The following is a 26,390-nucleotide window of genomic DNA, read 5'->3' as shown; positions in this document are numbered from 1 at the left end:
TTTTAGCTTTTTTTTTTTTTCATTGTTTATATATTTTAACTTAGAGAATAAAAGTTTATTATTTTTAAACATATGCAATTGTTTAAACAATATTTCACAAACAATAAGCAAATTAGTTTGATTTTTGTGAAATTAAAATTTTAAAATACAACAAAATATATAGTAAGAAAATAATATATTAGATAAATATTGGAAGAAATTTTGGTGGAAATCAACGTGTGTGAATCGAACACAGCTGTCCTGCGCGTAGCACCAAAAATTATTGTTTATTTAAAAAAATTCCTGACGGCGTGGTAGTTAATCGATTTTAATTTTGCAAATTGCAAATGAAAGATACAGTACTCTTCTATAATCAAAAAAAAAATTCAACTTGCTATCTGCTTTATTTTCAGTTCTGCAACATTTTGAAAAAATGAATTTTTTTTTTTCGAAAGCTGGATTGCAAACTTTATTATGCTAAATCTATTGAAACGATCTTAATGAAATTTATAGTATTGTTTTATTGTATCATAAAGTTTTTCTGTATAAAATATGAAGGTCCTAAGTGTAGCATAAATGGTTGAATAACGTAAAATGCGAGTACTTGTTTTTTATGGTTTTTTTTCGCAATTATTGCTATTTTACAACAAGTGTGACAATTTTTAAATTTTTTACCAACTTCTATATTGTAGGAAATTTAATTACGCCACTTTTATGTCAGTGCAACTTTTCTCGGAAATGAATACTTTTAAAGTTATAATAAAAAAACGAAGAAAAAAATCGAATTTTTCCGTCATTTTTTGACATTTTGATTATTTAAACAATGTTCCGGACCTTTTTGAGTGGGAGGATAACTCAAATATTATTATTTGAGTTATTTTCAAGCAATTTCTGCAAAAAAATTTGAGTCACCTCTCAACGTCCATCTCAAAACAGAAGCGCCCTGGACTATAAGAGTATTTTTGCGAAACGAGCTGTAGTTTGTAATTAAGTTTTTGCTTGCTTTTAGCCTTGAATATTTTGCCAATAATCTGCACTAAGTTCGGCTTTTTTGGGATATCTCAGATTGATTATGGTCGTATAAGATGATTACCAGTTCCTTTTTTAACAAGACAGCCATCTCGTTTCCTGCAATTTCTTTATGCCTTGGTACTCATTACGAAATTACTTTATTGTGATTCGTCGGTTGCTTAAGAAGGGACTGTTTGCAGTTTCAAGTCAAAAGGGATTTACAAACTGTCAGATTTCATTCTCATGATACAGTAAAAGAAACACTTAAAGTACAGAGCCAAATTCGAATTCAAAACGCACTAACAGATACAATACATGTTAGAACGGGCCTACGACAGGGAGATGCCCTATCCTGTATTCTATTCAACATCACATTAGAGAAAATAATTAGAGAGTCAAAAGTCAACACCAGAGCAACAATAATAACAAAAAGTGTACAAATATTGGCATTTGCAGATGATGTTGATATCATAGCTAGAAGCAAAGGAGAAATGATAGAAGCATTTAATGCGATAGAAAGAGCGACACAAAACAGTGGCCTAAATATTAATGAAATAAAAACCAACTACATGAAGGCCAGCAAATCGACAGGCCAAAGAAACCTACAGAATCTGACAATAGGAGACTATAACATCGAAAGCGTAAAAATTTTTACATATCTAGGTTCACTAGTCACCGCAGATAACAATGTCAGCGAAGAAGTCAAGAGAAGAATACATATTGCTAATAAAACATTATAATGGACTAATTAAACATCTAAGATCTAACAATATCACGAGAAAAACCAAATGCAAAATATACAAAACCCTGATAAAACCGGTCATTATATATGGATCAGAGCCATGGACACTGTCGAAAAACGATGAGAACTTATTAGGTATGTTTGAACGAAAAATCCTCAGACACATATATAAGGGGGTGAAAGAAAATGACGTATGGCGCAGAAGATATAATTTTGAACTTTACGCAGCATACAACGAACCCGGCGTCATAACATCCATAAAAATCGGACGTCTGCGCTGGATGAGCCAGTTGAACGGATGTTGGAGACCGAAACACCAAAACATATAATGAGGCAAGCACCAGTAGGGAGAAGGTCAAAGGGAAGACCCAAACTTAGATACATGGAACAAGTGGAACAAGATCTGAAAACACTTGAGATTACCCACTGGAAGAACAAAGCAAGGAACAGAACAGAATGGAGGAAAATCCTAGAACAAGCCAGGACCCAAAAAGGGTTGTAGAGCTACTGATGATGATGAGATTTCATTCTCAGTACTAAATCTGTCAGAGGTAATAAATGTTTTGGCCAAAAGTTTTCTGGGACATATTTGACCACAAAAATATATATGTATATACACCGTTATTCGGCGGCAACGCCCTTCGGTAGGGATCTATGGATGAGTATCACCAAGTCGCAAGCCCTTATCCCTTGCCGTTCCGCTCATCCAGAGACCGAACAGATACCAGTTTATTCTAGACTGTCGTATATTAAGTCGTAGATTCCATAGAATTTTATACTACGATGGTGGCCTTTTTATTTTTCAATGACCGGGTTGGGGCTCGAACCTAGATCATAAATCCGCTAGATTTGCCAATCGAGTGCCTCAGCCCACTGAGCCATCTGACCGATGCCACAAAAATATATTGATAGAAATTCAGCTTGAAGTATTGTACTGTATCTCCGGGAACCATTCAGTATTGGTGTTAAGACTATTAACCCCTATGTCTACTACTTCATATGCTTTTCTTCTTCTTGCAGTACCGTCTCCTATCGGAGGTTGGCTACCATCACAGCAATTTTAACTTTGTTGGCTGCAGCTCTGAACAAGTGTATTGTACTGCACCCGCATCACTCCCTTAAATTTTGCAACCAGGAAATCGTCCTACTTCCTTCATATGTTTGTGACCCTTCAATATAAGTGAAAACACCTTTTCTGATTTGAGATATTAACATAAATATGAATACTTTTGTATACAATAATAATTATATTTTTTTAAATTTTATTTTCATGAGATATTTTCAGTTTTTTATATAAAGACATCAGTGTTTACATTTAAGTTAAACTGTAATTATTATTTTCGAGTAAACTCATTTATTTTGATCAATATCACCTTTACGTGATTTTAGAGGATTTTTTAGTGAAATAAGTTGAGATTGGTCATGTATTTTATTCTTATTACCAGTAGCGTCATTGCTATATTTTCTAAAATATCGTCTTGTGAACTGTCGATGCATATTCGCAAGAAAGTCCTGAAATGTTATGTGTACTAATATATGGTTGTGAGACATGGATATTAAAAAGCTACAATGTTTAACAAATTCGGAGCATTCGAATTGTGGCGCTATTAACGGATCCTAAAAATATCGTGGGCTTTGCACAGTTTCAATGAATATGTTCTTAAAATGATGAATTCAGAATGTTTGCTCATAAACACCATAAAGAGGAGAAAAGCAGAATAATTCAGCCATATAATGAGAGGACCTAAATACCATCAACTTTGCCTTATAATGCAAGGAAAAGTGGAGGGAAAGGGAAAGAGATGAATTGGCCGAAAGAAACTTGCATGGCTGCCTAATCGATAACGGTGTGGTTCCACAGTAAAAGAATTATTTTGCGCAACAATCGGTAGAAACAAGTTTCAGTAAATTGGAAACATGATGTCGTCCAACGTGTGAATACGGTCACGGTACCCAAAGAAGAACACTTTTAAAATACTTCCATAACTGTATAATACTCATGAAAAAGAATGGAAAGGAAGCACAATGCTTAATGATCAACTTCGAATGGACGAACAGAAATTACAGAAATCGCTTACCTTCACAAAATGAGACTTCTTTAAGATGATTCAATTGGAGTTAATCATCTAATGTGTATGTATGACATAAATTATCGTCTTACTTTGTAACTTTAGGTAATAGTTCGCATTTGTTCCATACATTTTTAAATTAGTTATGACATGTTCTCTTATTTCACTAAAAATACATCACACGCACATATATATTTAAATACAGACACTTTATAATGTTGTTCCTACGAAACGAAACAGTTGTTCCTATTGTTCAAGATATTTCAGAACAAGTATTACCACGGTCTTATTGTGATAATTTTTTGGAAATTATTAGAGCAGACATCAACACATTCAATGTATGACTAAGTAATGTGCCTTTTGCCTATCAGATGGCTACCAGCATTTACCAAAAAAATTACAAAACAAATAATATAAATATTGTTCTGAAGCTATTTCTTTGTGGCATCTTATGCATTTGACTATTAGTCCAGGGCGGATCTGTTTTGAGATGGACGTTGAGAGGTGACTCAAATTTTTTTGCAGAAATTGCTTGAAAATAAATCAAATAATAATATTTGAGTTATCCTCCCTCTCAAAAAGGTCCGGAACATTGTTTAAATAATCAAAATGTCAAAAATTTAAGGAAATATTCGATTTTTTTCTTCGTTTTTTGATTATAAATTTAAAAGTATTTATTTCCGAGAAAAGTTGTACTGACATAAAAGTTGCGTATTTAAATTTCCTACAATATAAAATTGGTTAAAAATTTCAAAAATAGTCACCCTAGTTGCAAAATAGCAATAATTGCGAAAAAACCATACAAAAACACGTATTCGCATTTTACGTTTTTCAACCATTTATAATACACTTAGGACCTTCATATTTCACCCAGAAAAACTTTCTGATACAGTAAAAAAATACTGTAAATTTCTTTAAGATCGGTTTAATAGATTTTGCAAAATAAATTTTGAAATCCAGCTTTCGCAAAAAAAATTCATTTTTTCAAAATGTTACAGGACTGAAAATAAAGCAGATAGCAAGTTAAATTTTTTTTTTGCTTATAGAAGTGTACTGTATCTTTCATTTGCAAATTTTCAAAATTAAAATCGATTAATTACCACGGCGTCAGAAATTTTTTGAAATAAACAATAATTTTTGGTGCTACGCGAAGGCAGCGGTGTTCGATTCACACAAGTTGATTTCCACCAAAATTTCTTCCAATCTTTATCTAATATATTATTTTCTTACTCTATATTTTGTTGTATTTTAATATTTTAATTCCACAAAAATCAAACTAATTTTATTATTGTTTGTGAAATATTGTTTAAACAATTGCTTATGTTTAAAAATAATAAACTTTTATTATTTAAGTTAAAATATATGAACAAAGAAAGTTTTTGCTAATAAAAGTGTTATTTCAAAAAATAGAGTATGTGTTTTTATTTTGAAATAAACAAATTTATCAATTTATATCGAAATGTAATAAAAATTAAAATGTATCAATCATTATCAAAGGTCATTGGAATGCCCAATCAGAGCAAACCATCCGCTGTCCTGCGCGTAGCACCAATAATTAATGTTTATTTTAAAAAAATTCCTGACGCCGTGGTGTTAATCGATTTTAATTTTGCAAAATTGCAAATGCAAGGTACAGTACAGTTCTATACGCAAAAAAATTTTCAACTTATCTGCTTTATTTTCAGTCCTGTAACATTTTGAAAAAATGAATTTTTTTACGAAAGCTGGATTGCAAAATCTATTGAACCGATCTTAATGAAATTTATAGTATTGTTTTACTGTATCATAAAGTTTTTCAGGGTGAAACATGAAGGTCCTAAGTGTAGCATAAATGGTTGAAAAACGTAAAATACGAATACTTGTTTTTGTATGTTTTTTTCACAATTATTGCTATTTTGCAACAAGGGTGACTATTTTTTAAATTTTTAACCACTTCTATATTGTAGGAAATTTAATTATGCAACTTTTATATTGGTACAACTTTTCTCGGAAGTGAATACTTTTAAAGTTATAATTAAAAAACCAAGAAAAAAATCGAATTTTTCTTTAATTTTTTGACATTTTGATTATTTAAACAATGTTCCGGACCATTTTGAGAGGGAGGATAACTCAAATATTATTATTTGATTTATTTTCAAGCAATTTCTGCAAAAAAATTTGAGTCACCTCTCAACGTCCAAATGTACTAATATTTTTACAGATGCGCCCTAGTCTATATTTTACTAGTTGGAAAATAGATTTATTTAACGTTTCGACCCCAACTTCTGAAATCGTTATCAAAATACAAAATATTAATAAATTAAACATTTTTTTTTTGTTTATGTAACTTGGTAAGAAAATTCTTTTAATAATTTAATTTGATCTGACTCATTTATATTGACAATTCAGACATATGTTATACATTGACGACTTTAAAATGATTGCCAATATTTATGAGTTGCTTACCTGGGACGACTTTATTGGAAGATAGTTCATTCGATTACATGAGATCAACTTTAACTTAAGAATATTCCTCAGAAAAATCATAGCATGTAAAAAATATAAAAACATATAAAGACAAATCACAAATAGAATCAGTATATACTAATTTTATGTATCGTATATCGTATAAAAAGATGTGGACGGCCGTAGCTCAGCAGTAAGATACCGGTCTTTTAAGCCAGAGCGCAGAAGATCGAACCTTGGCACCAACAACAATATTTTAATTTTCAAAAAAGATACAAGCCGTTCACCCTGCTTCGGAGGGCACATAAAGCCGTCGGTTTCTCTGAACTAGTGTGCATTGACACTAGCTACTTGAAACAGATTAAATATGTAATTGGCGTCGGAACCTGTCCGAAAGGATCTTCCCGACAAAAATGCAACACGATATTATTATATTAAAAATTATGAAAATCTATTTTGTAAAACGTTTTGTAATTTTTTTGGCCATAACTGCATATTGGTAGTAGAACGAGCAGTCGATTTTTTATACAATTATTACAATGGATAACTTTTTCAATAAAATATATTCCAGAAGTGATATTAAGACGTTACTTCGAAATTCGATATATTTTTATAGAATAAGTCTTTAGATATTAGTGAAAAATATTTTTTGATAAAATATTTATATTTGGAATTTGAAAAAAAATATATATAAATATTAGGTTAGGTTTTAAAGTTGCGGTTATGATTCCCATAAACAGTATGTTTAAAGATTAATTTAACATTATAGGTACTGCTTTTTTTTTCAAATCATTCTCAAATATGGTCCAAATTGTTAGTTGCACTGTTTGTGTTTTTTTGACATTTGTTCGGAATGATAAGAAAAATCAAAAATATTTTAGAACAAAATAGTTACCCACCGAAATTTTACAATCCTCTTATTAGAAACACAGCCGTTTCCATTGAGAATCCTTCGGATTCTTCTTCGTATCTGTGGAAAATGACGATTCTTTTAAATAGTTCAATTATAATAAAATATGTATTTTGAAAATAACACATAACAATACTCGGCCACAATGTAACAAGAGAAGGAGGAGTAAGAATGAAAACAAATGCCGAAATTGAAGAAAAATTAAAGAGAGAAAATATATTCAGATAGGCACATACTCAATACAAAAGAAGAAATATTGAAAAGGAGGGTGGAACACTATAAAGAACTACTTACCATCGAAGTAGAAGATCCAAATCAACCACCGCCAGGAGCAACCAACAATACACCATTAGAGCCACCATCAATTCAAGAAGTACGGGATGCAGTAAAACACCTAAAAAATAATAAATCTCCAGGAAGTGATGGTATATCCGCGGAACTTATTAAATATGGAGGTGCTACTCTAACTAATCAATATATAAAATAATACTGAGAGCCTGGAATGAGGAACAAATCCCGGAAGAGTGGTGTGTTGGAATCGTTTGCCCGCTACACAAAAAGGGTGATTGAAATGTAGAAACTATAGGTGAATAACCCTCCTTAATACAGCTTACAAAATATTTTCGAGTATCTTATATGGTCGCCTAAGTGCACATTCAGAGGAGCTTCTTGGAGAATATCAAAGTGGTTTTAGGCCTGGTCGATCTGGCCGAATACTGAAAAAAACCAATGATTTCAATATCGACACATACCATCTTTTCGTATATTTTAAATCGGCCTATGATAGTGTCCTAAGAAATAAATTGTATGAAGCCATGGATGAATTACACATCCCTGATAAACTGATAAGATTGGTTAAGGCTGCAATGCGTAAAGTTGTTTGCAAAGTCGAAATACAGGGCGAACAATCACAGGCGTTTAAAACGAATGTTGGGCTGCGACAGGGAGATGCGCTGGCGTGTCTCCTCTTCAACATAGCTTTGGAAAAGGTGGTCAAAGATGCCCGAATAGACAACAGAGGAAATATTTTTAATAAATCATCCCAAATTTTGGCATATGCAGATGACGTGGACCTAGTTGCCCGCACAACACGCAAACTGGAAGAAATGTATACCACCTTCTCAAATGCCTCAAAAAATATGGGCCTGAAAGTAAACGAGGAGAAAACTATGATGATGGCATCAACACCCAACAATAGAGCCAGAAACATCGGTCACCAATTCACTGTTGATAACTCTACCTTTGAAGTCGTGGACAAATTCACATACTTAGGCTCCCTGATCACTAAAGAGAACGTCATGACGGAAGAAATCAAGCGAAGGATAATCCTAGCGAACAAATGCTATTTTGGACTGAGTAGACATATGAGAAGCAGAAACTTAAGCCAAAAAAAAAACAAAAATAACCATATACAAAACCCTTATACAACCAGTGTTGACATATGGATCGGAGACATGGACCATCTCCAAGGCAGATGAAAATCTTCTGCTTATATTTGAACGAAGGATCCTGAGAGCAATATTCGCTGGCATCTCTGAAAATGGTATTTGGAGGAGGAGGTACAACTACGAGGTATACCACAGATATAAACATATATTTGGTGGTAAAGATGTAGTATCTTTTATAAGAATAGGAATACTAAGATGGGCAGGACATCTAGCAAGATCACAGCATAACAACCCTCCTAGAATCCTTATGTCACAACCTGTGGAAAGTAGAAATAGGGGTAGGCCAAAACTTTGATGGAAGAATGGTGTAGATGATGATGGGAGAAAAATAGGCGCAGCAAACTGGCAACGGTTGGCAATGGATAGGACTGACTGGCGTAATATACTTGGGAAGCTCGAGGCTCTTTCATAGGGCTGTAGCACCATTGATGATGATGAGGTACATAAAATCTCTTCACTTAGAATGGGTAGGACACATACAGACACATACGCCCACAATCAGATATATTTGCGAAGGATACTTACTGGACACCACTATGATCCAGGTGTAGAGGAAGACCCAGAAGACGATGGCTGAATGATATAGAAGAAGACAGGAGCAGTGAATGTGAAAGACTGGAAAGTTCAGTGCAAGGACAGGAAGAAATGGAAAAGAGTCACGACAGCAGAAAAGACACGCAGAAAGCTATAAATGACAGAGGAGTAATCCACCTCATCCAAAAATAGGATTTTGAACGCCATGGCGTTAGCTATAATCCCTATGGATTGTAATGCTTATTGAATGAATGAATGAATGAAAATGCAACCTGCACCAATCATAAGACCGATATCAAAGATCTCTCCAAGTATTTTATTAATACCATATCGAAAACCCAAGAAAATTCACACAAAATATTATTTTTCTACAATCACTTGATAAAGAAGAGTTTTTTGCTTGTCAATGGCAACGAAAAGTTGACGTTTACTGAGAACTGTCACTTTATCGCTCCAGCGCGTTAAAGTTTGATAATCGCGCATCGTCCCTAGCAACCATACAATACAAATAAATTGAGCCTTATTCTCATTAGACGTGCAAGGAACCGGACCGGCAACGGCAAGGCACGGGCAAGGTTTTCGGAGCCAATTCACACTGCAAAACGCTCACTGCGAAAGGCTGGTCGCGGGTTGGTTGCTTTGTGTAGTGAACAATGTTGAAATTGAACGTTAATAAAAATTGCTCTAATATTAGACGAAGAAACAGAAAATGGAAACAAATAGTGCAGAAATAGAAAAAGACGTTGTTGGGTGCTTAAAATGCTAAAGAAACTCACAAAAGAAGGAGAATTTGCAACCTTACACTGCGAACTTTTAGACGATCAGACAAAATTTTTTAAATATAACCGAATGACAGTGGATGAATTTAACAACTTATGGCTGCACATTGAACCATAATATTCAACCTAGTTCTTGAGTCACTCATTAGAAAAACCAATGAAACACCAAGACAGCACAAATTACTGCATATCCACACTTTAACACGACTAACTGAATCGTTCAAAAACATTGATCCTGAAGCACGAAAAAGAAAGCTTTAAATAAACGAAGCAAAAACGAATTACATGACCGTCAAAAGAACACCTGACAATGAAAATTATATCACAATAGACAACTATACTCTTGAACGTGTGGATGCCTTCACATATCTGGGCACAGAAATCAGAAGAATTCCGTAAGGATCGAAATTAATGCATGTATTTCCAGAGGGGTATGCTATCAAATGATTGATGACACCGAAATTATTAGACAAAAGAACAAAAATGATTATCTACAGAACATTGATTAGACCCGTATGGTTGTGAAACTTGAGCAATGACGAAAAGGAATGAAGCACAACTCGGTACATTCGAGAGAAAAATACTGAGAAAAGTATATGGCCCGGTGCAAGAGGAAGACAGAAGTGGAGAATCAGTAGAAACAACGAGGTTAATGAATTGAATGAAGGTTACGATATTGTACAATATGTGAAAAGTCAAAGACTGTCATGGCTGGGACATGTGCAGAGAAAATACAATAAATAAACAACAAAGAAAATATTACAATGGAAGCCGATAGGAAGGCGAAAAAAAAAAAGAAAGGGTCAGAACGAGAGGGATGGATGACGTGGAAGACGAAATTAAAACCATGAACATAAGACAATGGAGAAAAGTACACAAGAGAAATTCGAATGGAAGGACATAGCCAGACAGGCAAAGACCCATCCAGAGTTAGGATGCCAAAAAAGAAGAAAAATTGGCCCATATTGAGGGACCTGTTCAAAAACAAAATACTTCTTTTCTCTATCGTCTTTTAAAACTGACTTTAAACAAACAATATTGCAGATTGCTTGCCGGTAAGGTATTCACACTGTCGTGACCTTCACGGCACATGCTAGGCAAAGTTTGTTTCGAAAAGAACGTCGCTTACAAAGCCCGTCGCTTGCCGGTGCCTGGCACGCATAGTGTGAATTTAGTCCCGTGAAGTTCATAGATTTTATGTAAAATGTATCTTGCCGAGCCGATGCCTTGCCCATGCCGAGCACTTGCCTTGCATGATAGTGAGAATCAGCCTTCAACCTGACAGATATAAAAGTTTGCTTAAAATTGAAATAATAGTTTCACGTGCTCGTTCAATTTAGATATACTTAACGAAAATCATGGAAAATAGTGATAGTGATATCCCGAGTACACTTCCTGAAATTAAAAGTATTGCAAAAGCGGCAACTTTGAATTTGTTGCCAGAAAAATCAAAGACATTGTACGAAAAGCAATATAATTTTCTTCGTAACGTAGTGTAATAAGCAAAAAAATTTGCAAATACTGAGAAAACGTATTTGTCGCCTATTTTTCTGAAAAATAATAATTAAGGGCTATATTCACTGCAATTTCAATTTCTAAATTACAAAGTGAATTACTATTAATATTTGTTCAACTAGTTATAATAAAGTTAATAATTTTTTAAATAGTTACAATAAAGTTAATGACTTAAAAATAGTTTCATTTTAGTAAGTGATTGTAGAAAAAATGTTGTATGTATTACAAGCATAAAGTGGCATTATTGCTTGAGAGTAATAATGTATCACTTTTCGCTCTTAATACATAAATAACTATTAAAGGTTACTGATGTTATAATTTTTTAGACATACTGTTTCTATTGTTTTTTTATCGTAAGGAGTAAGTTGTACATATCTCCAAGCTACGAGTAATATGACGAAACGTTAGATTGATAATAACTATATGAACAGTTTTAGAATAAGTGCTTTATACAATATTATTAAAAATGTTTATACCCTTCGTTAGAAACGTGTTCGGCCCAAAACTTATTATTGCATTGAGTTTAGAAAAAAATAGTGATTTTTATGAAGTTAAAACATATTCAGAGGAAACTCTGAAACTAAAAATTGGATAAGAAATTTATATTATTAGTGCAATTATATGAGATTTTTTATACTGCCAGACCTTATTGAGGAATGTGAAAAAACAGGAAAGGCTAAATTTTTGATTGTTTTCTTGTTGGATGAATGTTAAAAGTATTATCTTCTTTGTTTAGCGTGTCTTGAATGAATCGAGAGTTGTAATGCTACACTCAGATAATAAATTGACTTCAAAATTTTGGACTGGAGACATTTTTAATAAGGGGTACTTCTTGTTATTGGTTTAGAAATATTATGCTTTTGAAAAATATATTATGCTTTTTGATACGGCAGCTTGAAATTGGTTTAGGTATATATGAAAAAAATCGTAATTATTTTTATTTAAATCAATATCCATATCTCGGTATGGAATGGTGTAATGTTACATTTTTAAAATTGCAAAAAAAAATATTTTTAATTTTTTACCAGGTGTAGGGCCTTAAGAGCAAAAGATAGGAGTTAACCAAGAAGTACAGCCAAAATCTTATTTATACTTTTGATTTTGATTGTACTTTGCCAACTTAAGAACAATATCGACAATACTCAAATTAACCGATGTGATTTTCTTTACCATTTTCATATAGTTCCTCAGATTACATATAAGTTTATAAAGTGTTTACAAGTGCTCCACAATTTTATTTGTTACAATTTTTTCTAATATATTTTTTATATTACAGCTTTGAGGTAGAGGTAGATAAATTCAATAAACTATTTTAATAATTTCTTGTTTATTTCACTTTTATACCTACGATATTGTTAATTTGAGTTGAAGAAAGACTAAAAGTTTGCGATAAGAAGAAAACTTTGATAATTATTATCTGCTGTGTCCTTTCTGTCTAAAAGTGTGTGTTCCATCTACACTATGACATGTTTAGCCCTATGTTCGGGCTCATCAGATGAAGGTCAAACTCGCAAAAGTGATAAAGCTACTGCTACCTAACACCAGCTGCTGCAGGCCAGCTCATCCTACACAAAATAGCCGACACATGATGCGTTACTCTATAGAGGAGGTTTTTTATTTACAGCCTAAAGTTGTTCAGTAAGATCATACAAATCCTAGATTTGATTTAATACTTTAACATGTAAGTATTGACATATTCATATCCACATGTGGAAATTGCTTGTGTATTAACTAAAGAGTCTATTAGTTAAAGAAGGTTCCCTGCATTTAATAGAGATGTATGCGATAGGATAGGTAACGTGATGTCTATTTCAGTCTATCATTAATATACATTTCCGTTGCTTTTGTAGTATGTAACTCTATATTTACGCTTTTAGTGTACCGCTTGATTTTATTTAATGTACAACAGCTTGGCTTGTTTTAGATCCTAATAACGAGTGTTCAAAATGCGGCAAACGATACAAACACCGCTGTCATTTGTTGTGCCATATGAGAGAATGTGGGCAACCGCCAAAGCTTTTTTGCGCACTTTGTCCCTATAAATCACATAGAAGATCCAACCTTCGAAAGCATTTGAGTACTAAACATTTCACTCCCGTTGTCTAATCAATAAATGCTGTTTATTAGTTTAATGTTGTTTTATTGATATGCTTTATATCAGAATAGAATTGAATTTTTGGCAAACATGCTAGATAGAGTTTAAGTTGAAACTACACGGATAGTCTTGCCATGCATCACATAGTATAGAAACATTAACGGAAAATATGGTAATCTAAAGGTTTATTTTTTAGTTAATTATATAGAAAAAATATACAGTAGGAAAAATGAAAGAATACCCATGAAAGAACATACAAAACACGCTGTATTTTCCTGTCACCGTGTCACACAAAAAATTGGCCAGCGCAAGTACATGTAATAATTATTGTTACATGTACTTGCATTGAACAATTTTCTTTGTGACACAGTGACAGGAAAATACAGCGTGTTTTATATGTTCGTTCATGGGTATTCTTTCATTTTTCCGACTGTACGTCCTTCCTTTAGCACTACTTACCTTCAAATTGCCTTGAACACTTTAACTACCAGGACATAATTTGAAAAACTTTATGCTAACCCATGACAGGCCCGGCTCAAGGGATTTTTTAGTCGCCCTGAGCAACATCGCCCCCCTAACTTGTTAGACAAAAATTGGATGTCCTCTAAATTTTGACGCACCTAAAAATGTGCCATCCAGGTTCGCCACCCCCTGGGGCTGGCCGTGGACCCGTGGCGTACACACTGAAATGAACAATGTGTTGTGTGCCCACCAATGGACACCTGAGTTGGACAGAAAACTTACTGTGCTCGTGGGTGGGGCACATGGGAACTAAAATGTTAAATTCGGTGCGCATAGATGCATACGCACTTTGATCCGAGGGATGAAGATATTCAGAGTTCACATTCAGAACTACACGCAAATTTGTCGTGCTATTCTTAATGCAACAAATACATAGCATTTCTTAGTAACGTTTTCATTTATTCAGTAAATACACAATACTTCAAGCGTCAGCTACAAAAACTTGGTGCTTCGAGCCGAATGAATATTAAATAAGGCCTTGGTATGTTCATGTAACAATGTACTTTTATCTGGATACTGGTCACATGATAAATACCAAGCTATTAGAACATTATCATGCGTGACCTTCATATTTGCAATAGTTTCTAATGTTTTGCCTTATAAAGCTCTCTTTACATAATGAAATCTTTGTACATTACTAATTTTGAACTATTATTATTTATCTTACTATTAAATGAATCTGTAAATTGTAGTCATTCACCCGATTCACCTGAAAATGTTGTCAAATTGATGGCAGGTAACTGTTGTCTAAATTTTTTACTAATATCTATCAGTTTCAGGTTCAGGTTTATTTTACTGGTAACAAAGGAAATAACTTTTTATACGCCTTTTTAAAAAAAATATGCGTCATTGGGAAATCATTTAGAATGGTTAGAAAAATGGTAAAAACAACCTATTTTGCCTAATAAATCAAGCTGTTATCTGGAATTAAAAATACTTTAGAATATGTTTTCATTATTTTTGGTGATGTTTTTCTGGTTTTGAAAAATATTTTATTCACTCTATTTTTAACAAGCTATTTATCTCTTATTACACGAGATATCTAAGTAGTAATTGTTATGGTAATGAACAGATACATTTTTCTACTTATAGGTATTTTTCTTGTTAATAGGTATTTTTCTTGTTGTATTTAGATTGACCTAATTGAAATTTTTTGTCTTTATTTTATTTTAGTTTGGTTTTAGGGGACATCGTATTAGAAAAAATTACGGAGTAGCGTAGTTCAGAATTTACCGGTATCAGTAGTGTAATCCTTAGTTTGTAAAAATGGAAATAATCGTAGAATTTTGCATCAGTTTCAGATCAGTTCGCGAATCGAGAATCTGAGAAAGAGAATAAGGCGAAGAAGATAAAAAAGAAGAAAAAGTCAACCGATGAGAATTCTGCAGATATACCGTCACTAACCGAACTTTTCATGTGTACGAAATGTACGAAATCCTATAGACTGCGCCACTCGTTGACTCGTCATATTAAGTTCGAGTGCGGTAAAGAGCCCATGCACGCATGCTCACTGTGCCCAAAAAAATTTAAACATAAGTACGACTTAAACGTCCATCTACGCGGTAAACATTTCAAAACCCCGAAAAATGACAGTCCAGATGAAAGTTTAATTATTCCTGTGAATGCCTGTGAAATGCTGCAAGAGATTCAAAACGTTGCAGTCAATCTTAGTAAGACTGCTAATTTGGACAGGGTTTAATATTTATATACCTAGACTCGGAAGTTTCTTCTGATTTTTTGTAAACCGAATGTGCCAATTCAATATGTTTTTTAGTATATTTGCCAAATTTCTTTATGCCAAAACTTTATATACGGTTAGAATAATGTACAACGACAACAACGACCTTGACGTGCCATTGCAAATTAACCTCTCCTGTTGATGAAGTGATTTTAAATGTCGTTCGCAACAATTAGTTAGACTTCTCGGTTATATACTCTTTGATTTATATTTATTGTTACTCTAATTTTTTATTTCTATGATTCGTTATGATGATTCATTATACATCAGTTTGGAAACCAGAACCAAAGTTTGAAATTACGTTAAATATGAAGTCAAAAGATATTACAGTATCTCTGTTAGTTTCTTTTGTTCATACACAGTTGTGGTAATTATTTTTGTATTTTAACCCATTCGCTGCCCACCTCATGAACATTTGCTCATCCTGGAACTCAATTCGAACATCAAGAACATCTGAACCTCAACAAGTGACACGAAGCTGTGTAATTTGCACCGAATAAAGGACGCCGTATTCCTGGATGGTAGATATGGGCGAATAGGTTATTATCTTTTCTATACATATATTCATTGTTTTACCACCTTTTTCGTTTTGTCACACGGGTTTGTTTATGATAGCTAAGCGATTAAAGGTAAGTGCACACTTGTCAGGACTGACCTGCAACGAAACGCACCACGACGATTGGCAATTTCATATCTTTCTATACTCATATGAATCAGCGCGCTCTTTTCAGAAACGAAACACATCGATTCACATCGAAACGCGCTGTCAACTCGGAATGGAATGTTTCACATTATTTGAAAAATTCACATTCTCGTGCCACAATAGAACAGTTTCAAAGATTGTGAATGTTTTATTTAGCTTTGTGAGATCATTTTTAATAATACATGAGAGTTCTTGATATTTTTCGAAACACATTCTAAAATTGTATTGATAAAATTTGCCTGAATGATCGATTAAATCAGGAGCAAATAAAGTAGTCCATGTTTTGCTTTTTACAATTTTCATGCATCAATTTAGTACGCTTCCTTTTTGGAAGTTTATTTTGTTCTTCCTCTTCCTCGCTCAACACACTGACATTAATAATTTTTGGATCTGTCTTTCATAAAATATGTAAACTCAGTTGCTGAGCTGACGTGATTTTGCCGATAAATGCGTGTTAGGGCATTTGATTCCGGGTTATAGCGGTGCGTGCCGTTGCCAGCCGATTCGGTCAAATGCGCGCTTACCTTAAGGGTATATTACAATAAAAATAAGATGAACAATATTAGCTTACCAATATTTTTTCATGACTGATATACATTACGAAACCGTATGAACCATTTTTTTGTTCTAGTATTATGTTACCATTTAGCAAACTTCTAATAATACGGTTAGGTTAGTTTCTACATCTTTTATATTAAAAGGTTTTAGAGGATAAGAACTGAAACAGACGAGCCACTGTGCAACGCCATTGAGTGGATCCACAAAGTGGCTTAAACAAGCGATTTTGTAGCGCCAATGATTTTGTAATGGACGCCAATAGCAACGAGGATCGGCGGCAGCTAGCCCCTGTCCTCGCCGATCCTCGCCACTGTGGCGTCCATTACAAAATCATTGGCGCTTCAAAATCACCTGTTTAAGCCACTTTGTGGATCCACTCAGTGGCGCTACTGAGTGGCCCTTCTGTTTCAGTTCGAAGTCTATCCATACTTGTTTTTAATTGCTTCTTATTTATACGCATTAGGATTAGTTTCTTTTATATAACTTATTACCTTAGTGCCTGATATTAACTTATCTTTTTTATACTTGTAGCAGTTTACTCAAACATGATATTTATTTTCGTAATTGTTCTTTTATTTCTTAACTCAGCAGTTCTTTAATAAACGACCTGTATTAAACCGCCCTTCTGATTAGCTTTAGTCGTTTTTGAGAATCATGTAAATTTTTTTTATATGGTACCATCATATAGGGTGCGCCATTTTTGATTTACTGACCAAAAAACACATAATTAATATTTTTTCAAAAATTTATGGAATGACATCAAACACGGCTCTCTTAGAAATAATGCAGAAAAACATAAAATAATCAAAATTTGATGTACCATATGGCATAAAACATCCACCCTAAGATCTTTTCAGCCAAGTATGTGAACCTCAATTGATAATACATAACATCCTTAACAATTTGGCGGTTGAACACAATTTTCTTAATAATCATTTTGAAAACGATTTCGAGAGTGGATATCGAACCGTCTAATTCTTTTTTAAATAAAAATGTAATTGTCATTACAATTAATTGTGGCTAATCCCATATAACAGGGCTTCCCAAACTTATTCGTACTGTGACGTCCTTGGGACTTTGCTATTTTTTGCAACGCCACTCAACCCAACCCCCCATAATACTTACCAATTTTGGTACTAGATTAGTAACAGGTTGTAGTTATAACAATTACACAATTTGAACACTTTTTATTATTTTTATTAGAAACTAAGAACGATATCAAAACCTAGACACAAAAAAGTGATATTTATTTATGTAACTGCCTGGTTAGTGTGAGGGATGTGTTTGCTTTTTTGAGCACATCTTATGAAACCGGGGCTCCAGTTTGGAAATTGCCACTCTCATTTCTTTTTCTAAGTTTATGTTTGACCTGTACTTGTTTTTAATTAGGTACTGCAACTGCAGAAAAGCCTGTTTCGCATAAATACGAAGTCGCAACTGATAATAAAACCTTTTTCGTACTTCCGGGCCTAAAGTGACAACTTCACTCCCTTGTGACAGGTACTAAAGTGTCACATTTAATCCCTCCGGGATTAAATATTGACGAAACTCCCGGAACGATTAAATCACAAACAAACGAATTTAAGGGATATTTTATTGAAAAATATAATTAATTAGAATGGTAATTAACGTTAATATTCAAATTAATATTGTGACAGTTCGTCATATTGACCAGTCTTTCCTGGGTTAATGCAGCAGGTAACTGACGAGTAACAGATAGGTCCTTTTCATATTGAACTGGTGTTTGTTTCGAAGATCCTGCGGAAACAGGAAGCGAGAATGAGGACTGTGGCATAACTATAGTGGACGAATCGGCGACTTGACCAAATATTTTATCTGAAATTTTTTGTTTATTTTTAATAGACGATTCAATATATCCCTCGGCCACGTTGGAGGATTTCCATCCTCCATGTCTCTTCAGCACGTCTATTGTTGCTCCCGAATCAGCTAACAAAGACGCAGATGTGCGTCTAAAACAATGTCCCGTATAAGACGTCGCATTTTCTAATTTCAAGAAAGCTGCTATTTGCCGTGGAATTGTACCAAACATGTTTTTTCCTACTACTCGCGTAGTACATTCTTTGTTGATGTATTGAACAAAAAATTTTGAATGAGTTGTCCCTGTCTTTCGCAATGCCACATATTTCCGAAATATCGCCACAAAACTGATGGCACTGTTTTCTGAATTTTTGATCACAAAATTTCGGTCAATTTTATTTTTGGTGTTTCTAATCGCAATTAGGAAGGAATCGCCCAAATCTCTCACATCGTCGATTTCTAAATCAACCAACTCTTTTCCACGACAAGCTCCCGCAACGCCCAAAATAAGTGCAACCTACAAAAAAATTGATTTCTTAAAATTTCTGAATATAAACAAATTTCCAAATTTACCTTAAGCATTAAATATTTATCATCCGGAGCCTCCCGTAAGAACTGATCTACCTGCTCAGACGTGAGAATTCTTGACTTCTTTGGCTTAAATCCCTCATTTCTTCTCTTCAAAAAAGCTAATAATTTTGGAAATTTACTTATATCAATATCTTCTCTAATGTTAATAACCGATTTCAGCATTGAGTAATGTGCCCAGAGAGTTGAGGCACAAACCGCTTTTGATTTATCATCGAAGTAGACTAACAGCGCATTTTCAGTAGGTTGTCTCACATTTTTTAAGCGGCACCACTTTTTAAAAGCATCGTACTGCTGCTCGTATAGTTTTCTAGATTTCGGTGGTAACAATTCTTCACCTACTTCGGCTGCTCTTTTATCAATATCAGATACACCTTCTTCACTCATGATACCAATAATTATCAATAACAATGTTTCTTTACAATGACACTAGTAATGACAATGTTTCTAAATTATAACTGTCACAACGCAATGTTACTATGGTAACTTATTTTAAAGACAGTTTATTAAATGAGTTGAAGAGAGAAAAAACTGATTGAAATTATTGAAATAATTAATAAAATCATACCGGAAGTACGAAAAGTATCGTATATACCTTGCGACTGAAGTACATTTAATCCTTCAGGTAAATTATGGCCCTCCCTGCGGTCGGGCCATAAACTTTACCTTCAGGATTAAATGTACTACTTCAGTCCCGCGGTATATAATGTACTATAATGCCCAGTGGTGATGGCATGATATTTATGAGAAGCTGAGCTCCAAAATTCAAACAGTTTGTCCTTGTCGTATTGAAGCTTTAGGCTGGAATCACAGGACAATTCTGTCAGTTGTTCTTTTTCCTCTGTTGTAAGTGTCGATGGTGTAGATGACTGGAAAGGGCTTCTGACCCGGTCATATTGCTCCAGATCTTCGGGAAAATATTTCTCAAAGTGTTCGCTCAATGATAACATGTACGATGTAAACATATTTTTTAAAGAGGGATCGAGGATTTCTATCGATTTTTCTTGTAGAATATCTTGAAAAGCATCAAAACAGTCTAATTTCTTGATCTTCTAATTTTCTCTTCCATAAGAGCAACTTCTTCTGAAACCCAGTAATGTGAACTGCCAATAGTGCCAATTGCAGGATATGAGTATTGTTTCCCTGCAAAGACTTATTAAGATCATTTAATTTGTTTTTATTATAAACTCTGAATTATTATTTATTATACCTACGTGTAAAATTCCTTTATTAATTCGTATACACGTGCGAATACGGACATCCAACGAAAGTTGCAACAACAAATTAAGGAGGTGGGCTCGATCCCCATTTCTTTACAACGTTTTTGATATTCGGATAATTTCGTAGACCATCGGATAATTTTTGGATTGAACAATTTTTTAAATACTTTCGGATAATTCAAGGGTCTATCGACTTGATATTATATTTTTTATTTGATTTATTTATTAATACATAATATATTTTATACTCATTTAAAACCAAATAAATATATTTTCTGTATTAAAAGTCCTTGCTGACATGCGACGCCCCTGGGACAACGCCGCGACGCCCCAGGGCGTCGCGACGCACAGTTTGGAAAGCCCTGCCATATAATATTATATATACCTCTACAATTCAAATGTTCCGAATATTATAGAATCAAATCAACAGGAAGTGTTTTTGCATTTGTCTAATATTAATATTAACTACAGTTTATATTTTAGGTTCAATATTTGTTTGTGGGCAGTGTTATAAAATTTATAGAACACAAAACTCTTTATCGCTACATTTATCAATAGATTGCATATAGATAAACTTCTGGACGAAATTATCGCACTATGTACTTGGTTTTAGGGATGTATTATGTTGGATATAAAAAAAGTTGGGTACTTTAACGACTAGCCATATTTGTCATCAGTAAATCCTCATTTTCTGCTTAAACAAGCCTTAAGTACTTAGGGCATCAGAAAGAAATTTGACAATTTGATAAAATATCAAATTGTTAACAGTCAAAAAGTTTCTGGTTTGTCGTGAAAATTAATAGATTTAATATTTAAAGTTTCAATTAAGTCCGGAATTGTTTTTGTTGTTTGGTGGAAATGGAACGCGCTACAAGGAATTTTACCTAGTCCAGGGCGGATCTGTTTTGAGATGGACGTTGAGAGGTGACTCATATTTTTTTGCAGAAATTGCTAGGAATTAACTCATATAATAATAATTGAGTTATCCTCCCACTCAAAAAGGTCCGGAACATTGTTTAAATAATCAAAATGTGAAAAAATGAAGGAAAAATTCGATTTTTTTCTTTGTTTTTTGATTATAATTTTAAAAGTATTCACTTCAGAGAAAAGTTGCACTGACATAAAAGTTGTGTAATTAAATTTACTATAATATAGGGTTGGTCAAACATTTTAAAAGTTGTAACCTTTACTGCAAAATAGCAATAATTGCGAAAAAACCATAAAAAAACAAGTATTCGCATTTTACGATTTTCAACCATTTATGCTACACTTAGGACCTTCATATTTTACCCAAAAAAACTTTATGACCTAATAAAACAATACTGTCAATTTGATTAAGATTGGTTCAATAGATTTTGCAAAATAAATTTTGAAATCCAGGTTTCGCAAAAAAAATAATTTTTTCAAAATATTGCAGGACTGAAAATAAAGCAGACAGCAAGTTGAATTTTGTTTTACATATAGAAGAATACTGTAACTTTCCTTTGCAATGTGTAAAATTAAAATAGGTTAACTACCACGACGTCAGGAATTTTTTTAAATAAACATTAATTTTTGGTGCTACGCGCAGGACAGCGGTGTTCGATTCACACAAGTTGATTTCCACCAAAATTTCTTTAAATCTTTATATAATATATCATTTTCTAACTCTATATTTTGTTGTATTTTAATATTTTAATTCCACAAAAATCAAACTAATTTGTTGTTTGTGAAATATTGTTTCAACAATTGCACATGGTTAAAAATAATAAACTTTTATTCTCTAAGTTAAACTATATGAACAAAGAAAGTTTTTGTTAACAAAGTGTAATTTCAAAGGAAAAAGAATGTGTTTTTATTTTGCAATAAACAAATTCATTTATTTATACCAAAATGTACTAAAAATTAAAATTTATCAATCATTATCAAAGGTCATTGGAATGCAATAAACAAATTCATTTGTTTTTACCAAAATGTACTAAAAATTAAAATTTATCAATCATTATCAAAGGTCATTGGAATGCCCAACCAGAGCAAACGTATCCGCTGTCCTGCGCGTAGCACCAAAAATTAATGTTTATTTAAAAAAATTTCTGACGCAGTAGTAGTTAACCGATTTTAATGTTCAAAATTGCAAATGAAAGGCACAGTATTCTTCTATATGTAAAAAAAATTCAACTTGCTGTCTGCTTTATTTTCAGTCCTGCAACATTTTGAAAAAATGAATTTTTTTTGCGAAAGCTGGATTGCCAAATTTATTTTGCAAAATCTGTTAAACCGATCTTAATAAAATTTACAGTGTTGTTTTATTATATCATAAAATTTTTCTGGGTAAAATATTAAGGTCCTATGTGTAGCACAAATGGTTGAAAAACGTAAAATGCTAATACTGGTTTTTATGTTTTTTTTTGCAATTATTGCTATTTTGCAAGAAGGGTGACAGTTTTTAAAATTTATAACTAATTCTGTATTGTAGGAAATTTAATTACGCAACTTTTATGTCAGTGCAACATTTCTCGGAAATGAATACTTTTAAAGTTATAATAAAAAAACCAAGAAAAAATCGAATGTTTCCTTCATTTTTCCATTCATTTCATATGAGTTATTTCCAAGCCTTTGTTGCAAAAAAATATATCCAAATGTACTAATATTTTTACAGATGCGCCCTGGTCTAACCCGCAATGAGTGTATTTAAGCAGTAACCTTACATAGCGAAGTATTTATCTACCATGCCATCGGCTCCTTATATTGGGAATACTTAACATTTGTGGAATATAATTAGCAAAAAACTACGACAGCGTTTGCCACCTCTAGAACCATACAAGAGGTAGAAGTAGTAGCTTTCGAGATTTGGAATGCTCAAGATCAAATAGCATACTTCATTTTTTCACCATATCTCTTTTATTATCGAACATAGGCGAATGAATCTAAAAACAAAATGTTAAGAAAGCCTAAGGCTACAAAATTTTTTATTTGCTGGCTTTTATTTTATTATGTATTTTAATTTTAGATAAAGAATATGTATGTCCAAATTTTTTGTTGTGTAATAAGTCATACAAATACAGACGAAACCTATTACATCACACAAATCACGAATGTGGTAAAACACCGAGATTGAGTTGTCCATTTTGCAGTTATAAATCTCATAGAATGTTTAATATCAAGACCCATGTAAAACGTGTTCATGGTGGAGAAATTTGAAAAACCCAGCAAATGCCGCCTTAAAAATTTTAATATTATAAATCTCAAGTTTAAGGAAGAAGATTTCGTCATCTACATGAAATTATGTTGAAAATGTACTTTGAAAACGATTTCCAGGCTGGAAGTCGAAACGTCAATAAATTATTTTCAATAGTGCTTAGTAGTTAATTTGAAAAAGTTAAAAAAAAAAGTATACTTTTAGCATACTATTAATATACAGTATACTAAGAGTATACTGTAGATTAATTTTTTATTTGTTGGCTTTTATTGTATAATGAAACATCGCAACTGATCGACGCGATGCAGCGCAACGCACTGATGGGGCCTCGTCCCGATGCGTTGTTCCGTTGCGACGTCGCAGCGCAACGCAATAATGGGACTCAGGGCCTATTTTACCACTAGGCCCGTGAGGCACCTGCCTCGAACCCGCATTTAAAAAATTTTATTGCAATAACAAATTAAATTTTCAAAATCCTTTCATTTTACGAACATGAAATGATAACAATAAGAGTTATTTTCTTAAACTACAATAACAGTAGTAGGTAGATTGCTTTGTCCGCATCAATAATAATAAATAAAATTGTTAGACACCACTCCAAAGGATTAACATGAGGCATCTTCGCTATTATCTTTAAGTATAAAAATACTACGCATAATATTTACTCAAAATGCACTTTTAAATTTAATATTTAGTTTGATGCCGATTTCTGCAAAAATAAGGTCTTGCTTGATTGTACATATTAATTTTCAGTCCTGTGCTTCGTAAGTTCAACTAACCTATTGGTTAATCATTAGTCGTTTTATTAAATTTCTTTAAACATTTATATTTCTTAACTAATCGTTTCGTTATTATCATGAGTTACAAACATTTAAGTGGCAGTGAAAAACGAAAAAAGCAAAAATTACAAAAAGCACAAAAAGTCGCAATATTATAATTTTTTACACCGCACAATAGAGTGCGAAAAAAGGAAGTTCATCCTCCCATCCTGTTGCCGATTAATCTGTGGTGACTGTGTGATAGTGATAGTGAAAATAAACTATGGGATTTGGGATGAAGGACGGGTTGCAGTTGCAATCAAAGAAAATGATGACTCCATTGGGGGTTGTCGCAAAATCTTGGTCCAATGATATTTAAATGTATTCATTTTTTTCGAATCCTGAGAAAACTAATAATTATTTTTGAAAAATTTAAACGCACAATGAAAGATTACATTATTACTGAGGGCAGAAAGTCCCCGAAAATTTCTATGTTTATTTTAATAGGTTACAGGGATGAAAAAAAAAGAGAAAATTTAGTGTGATTTTTAATTTCAAATATTTCATTCAAAAGAAACTTTTTGTTTATGTCACTTACAAAAATATAATGACGTTGGCAGTGGAAACTTCAACTACCTCTCATCATCTATATGTAACGAATTTATTGTGGTACTGGGAAAACAAAGTTCAAAATGTTATAATAGAAGAAGTAAAAGTGGCAAAATACTTTTCTCTTATTATAGACTCTACATCCCATATTTCACATATCGATCAATTACATAACTTTAATAATTTTATTTATTGTTAATAAAAATTTTAATTTCTGGTGCAACTATATTTCTATTAAATAATTAATACATTTGAAAAAGTTATTATAATTATTGCTAAATTATATTTAGGGGCCCGAAAATTGTGTAGTGCCTCGGCCCTGATTTGAAGTAAAATGAGCTGAATGGGGCCTCGCTCTTATCTATTTTAATTTTAGATAAAGAATATGTATGTACAAATTGTTGCAAGTCTTACAAAAACAGAAAAGACCAAATACATCACACAAAGTACGAATGTGGTAAAACACCAAAATTGAGTTGTCCATACGAATATTGCAGATATAGATCACATAGACGGTTTAATATCAAGGCACACGTAAGACGGGTTCATGGTGAAAACATGTCAAAAACTTAACAAACACCGCCTTAAAATTTTTAAATACCGCCTAAACCGCGGAAACAGACGAGCCACTCTGCAGCGCTACTCTGTGGCGCCACAAAGTAGCTTAGACAGGCGATTTTGTAGCGCCAATGATTTTGCAATGGACGCTACTAGCAGCGACGATCGGAGACAGTGGCTGGAAGGCACGTTTAATTTACACAGAAGCTACTTTGTGGCTCCACATAGTAGTGCTGCAGAGTGGTTTGTCTGTTTCTGGGGTTATAGATTTCAAGTTTAGAGAGGAAGATATCGTCATCTACACGAAATGATTTTGAAAATGTACTTTGAAAACGATTTCCAAGCTGGAAATCGAAAAGTCAATAAAGTATTTCCAAACTTGTCATAGTAGTTAATTCCCAGCATTACCTACATAATAATATTAATATACAGTGGAACCCCGATAAGTCGGCCCCCGATAACCCGGAAGTCCGGCTAACTCGGGCCGATTTTCATCACACAAACATTTCAACAATAAAAATGTACGTAATATAATATTTGAGAGATAATGTGTATTTGTGTAATTTGAACTATGCGATAGTAAAAATGACTCATGCCACACGGCGGCAGAGCG

General features: G+C 33.1%; 1 protein-coding gene across 35 annotated transcripts in view; it reads left to right on the top strand.

The window, feature by feature from the left end:
• The window catches only part of LOC114336038 (longitudinals lacking protein, isoforms H/M/V), a 630,205-nt gene that overhangs the window by 314,106 nt on the left and 289,709 nt on the right, over positions 1–26,390 (top strand). Inside the window, exon 5 of one of the 35 annotated variants that reach the window (XM_050646605.1) lies at positions 25,596–26,160. The exons of 32 other annotated variants lie outside the window; for them this stretch is intronic. In XM_050646605.1, coding sequence (XP_050502562.1) covers positions 25,596–25,792 — 197 coding nt within the window. In that variant the 3' untranslated portion in view covers positions 25,793–26,160. Of the gene's footprint in view, positions 1–13,356; positions 13,565–23,663; positions 24,011–25,595; positions 26,161–26,390 lie in introns of those variants that run through there. 2 more of the 35 variants (XM_050646609.1, XM_050646611.1) reach the window with 2 other exon arrangements.

This window comes from Diabrotica virgifera, chromosome 3 (assembly GCF_917563875.1).
Source record: "Diabrotica virgifera virgifera chromosome 3, PGI_DIABVI_V3a".
Classification (NCBI taxonomy): Eukaryota; Metazoa; Arthropoda; class Insecta; order Coleoptera; family Chrysomelidae; genus Diabrotica; species Diabrotica virgifera.
Note: the sequence above shows the minus strand (reverse complement) of the source record. Positions and strands in the feature narration are given on the sequence as shown.